The sequence below is a fragment of the Homalodisca vitripennis genome, chromosome 5, assembly GCF_021130785.1.
Source record: "Homalodisca vitripennis isolate AUS2020 chromosome 5, UT_GWSS_2.1, whole genome shotgun sequence".
NCBI lineage: Eukaryota > Metazoa > Arthropoda > Insecta > Hemiptera > Cicadellidae > Homalodisca > Homalodisca vitripennis.
This window is the reverse complement of record NC_060211.1, coordinates 23356028-23368080: the sequence shown is the minus strand read 5'-3', so window position 1 is coordinate 23368080 and position 12053 is coordinate 23356028. Positions and strand designations below refer to the sequence as shown.

Here is a 12053-nt window from a genome sequence, read left to right as displayed (position 1 = left end):
GAATAAGACTAGATAAAAGCTGGTTATTCAGTTTTGAATGGAACTGGCAAACATCAATGACAACAAGATATTTTTTTATAGTTTTAAAGCTGTGAAGTGTTTAGGCCTAATAATAAAAGTGAAAATTTGTTAGTAAATGAACAGACCTTACTGAGTAGATAATAACTCCACAAAATATTTTTTAATCTTGTTGTATTTTAACTATTTATATGGTCATACAATAAATATATAACATAATATTCTTTTGGTTCATAAGACATATAAAAATATACCTATAAAAAACTTGTACTTTTTGAGGTTTACAGTCTACTACTTTATTTATTTACCATTTAACCCTCTGACTGATAATAAGAAACTCCCAGAATGATACAATGGTTTTTGTCTTCGTGCAGTATATTTTTCAGATATTTAAAAAAAAAATATGTGCTTAATGCTAAGTAATAAGTGTTATATATAAATATTTTGTTAGAAACCAGAGAAAATTTTAAAATAACAAAAATATGCACTAACTAGAGTATTATTATTTTTATTTGTACAAATTAAAAAATGTGTATTGTAAATTTTTTGTTTTCTAAGTTTCAATCCATGTAACTTTGACATGACTTGAGACAGTAAGATACTGTAAAAGTAAAAAATATACACAGTTTTGTAGTGAACAAAAGGATTAAAACACATATACACTTATTTACAACAAAAAATGTTTTTTGATATAAATATGAAGTATGTACAACTTTTTTGGGCAGTACGCATCCATATTGGTGTTTGACGAATTCTTTGGACAAGAGGAATATCAGATTATGATGAATTGTTGTTACTGTCATTATCAATTTGTTCACAACCAAACTCACATCCCACCGGTTTATAATCATCCATCAACTACCTGAAAACAAATCTGACAAAGAAATATCATCATGCACTCTTGCCGATATGTCACTTTCATCATCAGAACTAATATTTTCATCATTCAATAGTTCATGTATATCATTTGAACAGCGAGGATTGCCCATTTCACAACATAACAACAAATCAACAGTAACAACGAAGATCGTCAAGGCTGAGCAGCGCGTCACTAGCTGCATAGTCCGTCAGCTGTATGCCATGCGGTCTTTCAATCGATCAGTTGGAGGGTTAACTAGTTTTAATATTGTTACTGGAGATTAAAAAATACTGGTAAAAAGATGGATGTTTTATTTTTCATATCAATGTAAACATGCAGATCCAAAATAAATTCCTAATAATTGTTTACAAATCCAAAATTCAATAGTAATAAAATATCACAGTCTAGTAATAAAATATAGTTTATAACTTATGAGGTCTGTTCAAAAAGTAACTTTATTATAACATTTTCAGCTATATTCATTGCTTACTTTTTCATTGGCAGCAGCCAAGGTTAGATGTATATTATGAACTCCGAAATTTTTTGTTACAAAAAATGGATCAAAGAATTTGTACCAAATTTTGTGGGAAAAATTCAATAAAGTTGAACAAAGTGTAAGAGATGTTAACAAAGGACTATGGTAAGTCTACTATGGTAAAACAAAGGTTTTCGAATGGTATAAACTTTTCAAAGATGGCCACTATTGAAGATGATGAATGATGCCCTAGCACACAAACAACCGATGAAAACATGAAAAAAGTGGAAGAAATGGTTAAGAGTAATCACTGTATTATGATCAGAAAGTCACTGATGATGCTGGCAAATCAATTAGCTCATGCCATGAAAGTTTTTCAAACATTTTGGGTATGAAACATTTGGCAGCAAAATTTGTTCCAAGATTGTTGAATTTTGAACAAAAACAGCGATGAATGGAAGTTGCTCTGGAGTCACTAAATGAAGTCAACGATGATGCAGATTTACTGAAACTTGTTATAACAGGTGACAAAACAGGGGTTTATGAATATGACGTTAAAACTAAGGCTCAATCATCCAAGTAGAGGCATTCTTGATCACAAAGACTGAAAAAGGCTCGACAATGCAGTTGAACACGAAGGTTATGCTCACTGTGTTCTTCATTTTTAATGGCATAGTGCATTATGAATTCTTGCCACAAGGTCAAACCGTCAATAATGAGTACTACTTACAAGTTCAACAAAATTTGCGTGAAGCAATAAAAAAAGCCTAGATTTGTGGCAAAAATGCATGGCTTTTGCACCACGACAATGCACCTACTCATACTTTGTTGTTTGTTCGTGAATTTTCTGTCAAAAATGTTACTGTAACAATGCCCCAGTCTCCATACTCTCCAGACATGGCTATGTGTGTGACTTTTTTATACCTTAAAGGGCCGTCGTTTTACAAGCATAGATGACATTAAAAGTGCATCACTGAAAGAGGTAAAGGCTATCCCAAAGATCGAGTTTGAGAAGTATTTCGAGGATTGGAAGAAGCGTTGTTACAAGTGTATAATATCTAATGGGGACTATTTTGAAGGTGACAACATTAATGTAGAATATTAAAAAAAAAATTCCTATTACTTTTTGAACATACCTTGTATAGTATCCATTATCCATCATCCATCTCCTACCACTAAAACTCTTTTTATTGTTGGAAAAGTGAAATAAGTCAATTGTGACAGGAAATCAATAGAGTGATAGTTTTATAGAATGATTTGTAAAAGAATGTTGTTTTCTTGAGTTAAAAGTTGACGATTCAAAAGTTGTCAATACTGAACTATGTATTTAATACTGATTCTCTGTTACGTGCAATGTACATACTCAGTTTAACAGCTCATGTTTCCAAGAGATTTGATATGTTTGAATGGGCAATCAAATACTATGAAAAGCTTAAATTTTAATTTTTCAAGTTCAAGATAAACAAATGGATTTTTTCTGCTTGTCATAATGAGTGGCATTTACTGTTGAAGTGTGGCAAAAGTCCACCACACATTTCCACCAATCTGCTCTTTTAATTGAGTAAACACGAAAGGAGGTTAACTTTTTTATTAACCCTTTTCACTCAGACAGGCAATATATTGTCTGCTGAGTTACTCGCTAAACGACAATATGATGTCAGCCGATTCCATGTTTAAAAATAAAGTATATTAGCTCAACGAATATACTATATTGAATTATGACTACCGATTTGTATTTGTTTTTCTGAAAATTGGCACATACAAATTTATTTTGTTTTTGTTTTATTATAAAATTATTATTTCTTCTCCTAACTAAGGGTATGAAAGTTTGATATGTTATAGCTAATCAAATGCAGAATTGAAATATTTGTGAAATATATATATATATATATATATATATATATATATATATATTGAAATATATATATATATATTGAAATATATATATATATATATATATATATATATATAAAGATTTTATTTTTATTTCATTACAACAGTTTTGAACAATTTGCAAACTTTGTTGAGTTAGTTTAAACTGATTACACGAATGTTGCACCTCACAGAGTACAATTATTGCTAGTCTAAACAGACACATGAGCACGTATACTTGGTGTCTTGGCCAGTGTAAGATAGCTTTTCATGAAAACTCGAGAGCAGAGAAGGACAATCATCTTTCAAGTCTTTTGTATCCTAGCAAAATCTTCTGCTAGCACTGTCGCATTATCAAGCAATGGGAGATTTTTTGTAAAAGTTTTATATAAGTCAGTCAATAGGCTAGATGGTTGTGAATTGCTGGAATAATATACAATTCTTATTTATAAATAAAATTATGTTTATTTTATAAATTTATAGAATCCGTGTTAATTATGGATACTCTTATGACTTCAATACCTGAAATGTAATTCAAGCAGAATTAGCAATGCCAAATGATAAGCCAGCTGTCTAGTTTTAAAATAATGTTTCTCAGTGTTTAACATGAATATTATACTCTTTTAACATGCTATTTGGGTACTGATTCTAAAGCCAAAAAAATTATATTGTTCTGACATGAACAATGAGTTTGGTTTCAAAGAAGGAAGAAAGAAACAGGTTTTTTTTTACTAATTTTAAGACGCAAACAATACACTCAGTTCGAATGCCCTTTAGCACAAGCAGTTGTGAAAATCTGTGTCTGGTCGATACTTCCATACTGCCCTTATATAAGACTCTTGGACTTGCCAACCCTTCCATTCAGATAATCTTCAATTCTTGTTCGTTTGTATTGATTTTCCAAAAGCTCTGCCCCACATTACACTTGACAATCACATTGAAAACCGTGTTAATAGTGAGGAATGACCTGTCACCAAGGTCTACGTCCAGGATCAGATATTCCGAACAGAGATGAGATAGTGTTTGTCTACCAAGGCTTGTAATTTAGATTGGCTAGCTCTGCTGTGCCCCTCATTACCCTTAAAAATCACATTGAAATCCGTGTTAATAGTGAGGAATGACCTGTCACCAAGGTCTACGTCCAGGATCAGATATTCCGAACAGAGATGAGATAGTGTTTGTCTACCAAGGCTTGTAATTTAGATTGACTAGCTCAGCTCTGCCCCTCATTACTCTTAACAATCACATTGAAATCCGTGTTAATAGTGAGGAACGGACCTGTCGCCAAGGTCTACGTCCAGGATCAGATATTCCGAACAGAGATGAGATAGTGTTTGTCTACTAAGGCTTGTAATTTAGATTGACTAGCTCAGCTCTGCCCCTCATTACCCTTAAAAATCACATTGATATCCGTGTTAATAGTGAGGAATGACCTGTCACCAAGGTCTACGTCCAGGATCAGGTATTCCGAACAAAGATGAGATAGTGTTCGTCAACCAAGGCTAGTAATTTAGATTGAGTAGCTCAGCTCTGCCCCTCATTACCCTTAAAAATCACATTGATATCCGTGTTAATAGTGAGGAATGACCTGTCACCAAGGTCTACGTCCAGGATCAGATATTCCGAACAGAGATGAGATAGTGTTTGTCTACCAAGGCTTGTAATTTAGATTGACTAGCTCAGCTCTGCCCCTCATTACTCTTAACAATCACATTGAAATCCGTGTTAATAGTGAGGAACGGACCTGTCGCCAAGGTCTACGTCCAGGATCAGATATTCCGAACAGAGATGAGATAGTGTTTGTCTACTAAGGCTTGTAATTTAGATTGACTAGCTCAGCTCTGCCCCTCATTACCCTTAAAAATCACATTGAAATCCGTGTTAATAGTGAGGAATGACCTGTCAAAAAGGTCTACGTCCAGGATCAGGTATTCCGAACAAAGATGAGATAGTGTTCGTCAACCAAGGCTAGTAATTTAGATTGAGTAGCTCAGCTCTGCCCCTCATTACCCTTAAAAATCACATTGATATCCGTGTTAATAGTGAGGAATGACCTGTCACCAAGGTCTACGTCCAGAATCAGGTATTACGAATGGTACAGCGAGGTTCCTGCACGGTCAACACAGTCAGCCTGCTATGTGACCTCCCAGCAGTTCCAACACTGCTTTTGATTCATCCCAGTGAATTGATACGTATCTCGGTGATTACACAAGGGAGAAATTAAAAATGATAGGTTCTAAAAACTTGCCAATTTTTCACCACAAGTTGGTGTTGGATAAAATCTTGATGTAAGAATTAAGATGAACATATATTTGATAGGTTGTCTTTGCTTAAATGAGCATTATGTTTCTTATTGATTGAGAATGAGAATATGTTCCTAACCCACAGATAACATTCATATAAATGTTCAAATTGCTGGAGATTTTCATTTAAAATTAGTTCAAGTCATCGAAATCACTGTTGTGCATATTCTGCATTAACTTGTACAACAACCAAGAATGGCAGTTGTGAAAGTACTCTTGCACCTTTTCCCACCCGTATGCGTAGACAAAGCTTTATAACTGAATTATAATTTTTCAAGTTCAGTGGGGTTTATTTAATTTTATACACATCAATATTGTACAAACACAGACTTGTAATCAATAGCTAATACTTTTTAACTTTACAATCATGAAATAACTCATTAAAAGCTAATAGAAATCTTAAGTTTTATTAAATTACGAGAATAATAAAATGACAATAAAGATAACACTTCAATATTATTAAAAAATTTAATTAAAATTAGTTTGCTGAATACCAAAACAATTGTACTTAAAACTGTTCATACATTTAAATGTATGAAATAATAACAATATATAAATAATTCAATGTTGTAATTTTTTAAAACCCACTTTAAAATAGTTTTGTTTACAACTGTTTCTAAAACTAATCGTAACCACCAAACTAGACAAAATACCAAATTCAACAGCACCTTGTCCAACAATGTACCTACCTTTAGCATAACTAGTTGATACTTACTTGAGTGGTTTTGTTGTATGGGTGTAATAAATTAAATAAGTACGGTTTACAACACTTTCAACAATGCAGTAGCTTTCTGTCACTTCTAGTTTGGTAACATAAGACTACGAAATTTTTTACCCTTGATACAACAAAATAAACTACAAAGCTTGATGACAAAACTGAACAACCAACATGCAAAAAACAAATCCGAGATCTGAATGAAATTAACCCTTCCCACGCCTTAAGACGAGTGCATTTGAATGGAAGACTTAAAAAAAGTTATATCTCATATTATAGATTATGTCTTTTGGAAAGTTTTTTAGTTCACAAAAGGCTTTCAAAATGCCCTGTGCACACTCCTTATCGCGGTTGCTCAGGAAGGATTTATAAATTACCTCTGCGGCAGGGTGAGGGGAGTGCTCTTTGTCTAACTCCGATAACCTGCTCTTCAGTTCCGCGTCTCCTACAGAGCCATAACCAAACATATCCGTGCGTGTAACTGCCTTCTCAGTTGTCATGAGTGTGTGTCTACTACGTATCTCATTATTATTCTTCATCATGTGGTAGTGTTGTGATTAGTTTGAAATATTTATCTTGTTTTATAGTAAAATGTAATTAAAATTTTCAGTTTAGTTACATTTTACAATGAAATTAAAATTTATTTCAAATTAGTTGAAATTGAACAGTTTTGTAAATAGTTCTTTTTTTATTTGCATCAATAAATATACTGTTTGTGCCCAACTTTATACTTTTATTCCTTTTACCTTTTATAGTTTAGCTATAATAAAAATCAGCTTTGAACTTAAAGAAACAAACTTTTTTTAATTGTCTTGGCGTTATAGAAAAGTAAATGGATTTATTAGTGGCGTGTGAAGGGTTAATATAGAAAAAACATAGTAGCAATTGTCTATTCTATTTACAAATTTCATAAAATTAAGCTCTCAAGACAACAATTGCAAGAAACATTATACAATTTTAGTACACACCGAGTCACATTATAATTGAGTAAAAAGGAGAAAGTTGATTTTAGTGTTAGAAGAAATAATGAAAAATAGAACAACTTAAAATATTTTGCCCAGAACAATACAAAAAGGTACTTTTCAGGTTAAGCTTGAAATATCAAATTGAAGATCCATCAATAGCTTTGAAGGTCTTTGCAAAACAAGTCTTTGATGACTGGCATGTGAATATTGGAACATTTTACTATCCTTAAAACAATTAAGCAATTATTTTACAGTAATGTCTATAAAATATAAAATTGTAAAACTAGTTAATTTTTAAAACTAGGGATCACACACCACATATAAATATTGTGTGTAGATATGAAACTCTCATTATTTAAAACAATTTAAATTAATTGTTTACATTGTGAAATAAATAAGATAAAACACGTTCATCAAATTAATATAAACAAGCTACAATATTAAAACCTTTAATTGAATAGATATGATTAACAAATTATTTTAGGATCATACCAGGTTTGGTTGCAATCAATTAGATTTCGAGACAGAAGAATATTTTAATTACCTTCAGAGATGAATCTGTTGTCTTCAATTTTATTGTCATCATGGGCTTTGTATAATTCGTGATGGAAAGATTTCTCATAATATTTAATCAAAACAATTACAATTATCAGACAAAAGATATTTGATGACATTTACAATCCAATAATTAAAACTTTCCTTAACCCCAAAATTAATCAGCGATTTCCAAGTAAAATTTTAACCAGAATTCTTATTAAAAATAATCGTTGAGAAGTCACACTTAGTGATTGTTTTTATTAAAAAAAAAAAACATTACATTTTAATTACTCCTATTTTGTCTGTGTCTATAATGGTGAGAGTAAAAAAACACTGAATCATTGAATGGTTGTGAACCGAACTATAATACTATGGTATTAAACTTACCTGGTATAGCTGATGAGGTAATAAAATAAAATTAGAAAGCTTATTAAGTGATTTGTTCAGTACCTTCTCCATCTTCTCCATGTCATCAGGGTCTACTGGGTAAGGGCCATCGGAACGCATGCGTGGTACCTGCAACAATTAATAAACTATAGTAGAATTTATTACCATCTTTCTTTTACGTGAAAGATAAAATTAATTTCTCAAAACATCATTAGCTTAAAAGACTAAACAGAATATCTGATTAATTTGCTATTGAATTAATTGTACTGTAGGATGAGACTGTACCTGTAAGGCTTAGGTTCCATTTTCATTACAGGGGTAGTCATATGGAGAATTTCGATCATTAAATTGGCTTGCCCGTTTATGTTAATTTTCTGGAGGTCAAATCTGGTGTGATTGTTGTAAACACAAACATACAACTTCTTATTATTCCCAAGAAGCTGTACTTGATCCCTACCTTCCCTAAATCTTGGTGTGCCCTAAGTGCAATTATAGTAAGTTGATTTGAGTTTCAGGCGAGAGGATATCTGCTGAATTGTACACAAGCAGAGAGAGATGACACAATAGAACTGTTCAGTTTAAATTATTAAATAACGCCCTGTGACCTCTGATATTCATAAACATTTGAATTTAAAAGATTTTTGTGAAAACATAACTAACTCTTTCAAGAATGGCACATTTTATATTTTTAAATTGGTTTATTGCTATACTATTTTATTGAATTATGGTTTTCATTACGCAGAAGACTTTCAAAGAAATTATAAAAATACATTTTAAACATGTAAAATTAAAATTAAAATGCAAATTAAGAAAGCTTTTAGCCATTTTATTTCAAGATTTGTTGAGTCAGGAATGTTTGTAAAATTACGTTGTCTCATTTTTATTTAAATAATTTATCATTTAAATACATTTCTAAAATCTAGTTGTTACTGGACTTAAGTTCGATTAGTGTTGAAAAAATGAGACAATTCAAAATTCAATTGTTTTGGGAATTTGACACGTTTAAATACAAGGAAACCTTTTAAACAAGAAGAATTTTTACTAAAATGTTCAATAATTTATTTTTTAAACTAGAGGAAACAATTTGTGTTTCAATTTTAAAAATACAAATGTTTTGTAAATAGAAAAGTATTGTATCTATATATGTGATCAATCTTAAGGTGCTCACATTTTACACACGGTATCTGCACCACAGTATCTTGCAGGATAGGACAGGAATTATTCATGAACTTGAAATTCTACAGGATTTCAAATTCAATTGTTATTATTTTAAATAGAAATTAAAAGATTAATATTTGATTTGACTGTTCAAGTCTATAGGTATTGTATTAACTATCCTCCCTGACTACACTACAAACAGAACAACTCTGGTGGTGAACATCTTTTGCAAAATCACCAAAAGCTTTAAGAAATTGTTCGCAAAATAGCAATTAGAGGTACAATATTTTATTTTATTATTATATGACAACCCATAACATGATGAGGAAAGTTCATTCTTGTCTCACTGGATACCACACAATAAAAGGTATTCGCAAGGGGACTAATTGAGGTGATAGCCGGTCGTCTCACATATGGTGGTGAGACATGGCAACATAGTACCACTCTAATCCTCAAAACTGCTTTGCTCTAAATGGCTAAACACAGGTGTGAAGTTACCTAAGCCGCTTTCCTTACAACTCGGTTCAATCCTATTCTGATTACGATTCTACTATAATAACGCATTTTTAGCTTATACTTCTTGAATGTTTGCAAGAAAAATAATTTCAATGCTAAATGCCGGTTTCTTATATGTCTATAACTTGAACTGAAATTGTAGAGATAGATTAGAAAGAATAATCTTTTTTTCATTAAGTTTAACATACCTTATGTCTATCTCTGGGCAGTGGCTGGGCATTGAACGGCAGACCCGAAGGTGGAGGGGGCATTGTCAACTCCAACATGGCCGGCGGGATATAGATCGGGTGTGGCGGGATCGGCACTCCTTTGCCCCAACCCAACTTCATCTCATAGCCCATCACATCCTTGCCATTGAGATATCGCAGCGCGCGTTCTCCATCCTTGCGGTTCATAAAGGCCACAAATCCACAGTTCCGAGCCCTTGCCTTCTCTTCGTCTGACCTAGGCCACATAATCTTGATGCTGGCTAACGGACCATACTTGCCAAACACTTCCATCAATTGCTGTTCTGTTATCTTTAAAAAGTTGAAAATAATTTAGCAATAAAAAATATACACTCACACATATCAATAGAGAAAACATCCAATGTATTATGTCAAAATTAAAAACTATTAATACTGTATTGTAATGTAAAAAATACAGTACTAATAAGAAGGATGGACATTTCTAATACACCATTAAAGAATAGACTAAATATATTTTTGGTAGATCATTTGAGCAATAATGTGTACAGGTCTACAAGATGGCAGCTAAATATTGATAATGCTGGAAAATAATTTATTCTACAACAGAAACAATTTTTTCACAGTCATATAAAGTTTTTTTTTTGAACTGTACAAAAATCATTTTCACAAGAAAGGGATCTTTAAACATTAATCAAATGAGAAAAAAAAACATTCCTAACACAACTTATTTTTTTTATACTAATAACAATTTCCCACTTTTAGTAATAGCTTTGGAAAAATGTCAGAACAATCAACATATTTAGGGGGTGAATAATAAAGTAATAAAAATATACCAAAACCATAAAAGATGTTAAGTAAGAGTGTCTTTATACAATATTTTCAGTGATTGTGACACATCTGATGAATAATTTTAATTGTGCCTTGTAATCTAATTAGGCCTAAACAGTTTTAGTTTATTAATGACTAAGAATGAAATATTCCAGGATAGGCAAACTCAAACCATGTATTTTTTATACCACTTGCAGATAATCATACCTTTGGATGAAGGTTTCCCAAATATAAATTAGTGGTAGTGGGATCACCACAGTCAAATGAACCAATTTTGGATTCGTCAATGATGACACCACCTGAAAAGAAAAATTTCACAAAATCAAGTATTGTTAACATTTTCTTCTTAGACCTGTACAATGAATGCCTTCACAGTTATTGCATGCCAATTTGAAATAAAACCACTATGAAGTGATCTGTTAATCTAATTAATAAATTATTAATTAACCCTTTGAACCCCAGATCAAAATATTGATGGTGGGAAAAACGTACCAAAACCATTTGACCTAAGAACTACAGAGAATCCCCGGAGCAGAAACAGCTGTATTGCATACTGTTCATAAAAAATTAATATTTTTGCTATTTTTTATGCTATTGTCTTGTATTACACACCAAAATGTCCAGAATGAAATTGTGTACACAGAAAAAGTTTAGTCTGAAGTATAAAAAATTGTTTAACAACATTAAAATAACTTTAAAATATATGTTTATAGATTTTTAGGTAAAAAAAAATAGATTTTAAGATTTTTTAATTCAAAAATAAGAAAAATTTTTACCATGGGCACCCACATTTTATTTGTATAAATTTAGTTTTATGTATGTACAAAAACAATTATATTGATATCTCTAAAAATAAAGATTTTGCAACCGCGATCTCACTGAGGCCGGTTGGTCATTGTCCGGAGTAGGCCTAGCGGCGGCGTTACCGCGAGAAGTAGATAGCTGACTAAATGGCATTTCTTCGTCATGTGAGTCCGAGATAGTTAACCTATAGGTAGGATCAACATCAGTGTCATCACTGAAAATTGATGAGACGTCAGACCAATCGTCATCTGTTAGGTCAACATCCAGTTGTCTGTCCAATTCACTCGGGTGATTTACAATGTTGTCACTCATTGTTCACAGAACTGATTATTACTATAAGATTAAAACTAAAGAAAAAGTGACTAAAAACAGTCCTCAATTACAAAATTTAACTCAATTCACACGCACAAAGACAATATACGTAACAT

The 12053-nt window shown here is 31.9% G+C and overlaps 1 protein-coding gene across 2 annotated transcripts in view; it reads right to left on the bottom strand.

Moving 5' to 3' along the window:
- LOC124361844 (U2 snRNP-associated SURP motif-containing protein) overlaps positions 1-12053 on the bottom strand; it is a 62823-nt gene that overhangs the window by 32675 nt on the left and 18095 nt on the right. For both annotated transcript variants that reach the window (XM_046815865.1, XM_046815866.1), the window contains exons 6-8: positions 11029-11120; positions 9994-10323; positions 8195-8260 (exon numbers count right to left, since the gene is read on the bottom strand). In XM_046815865.1, the coding sequence (XP_046671821.1) occupies positions 8195-8260; positions 9994-10323; positions 11029-11120 (488 nt within the window). The remainder of the gene's footprint in view (positions 1-8194; positions 8261-9993; positions 10324-11028; positions 11121-12053) is intronic.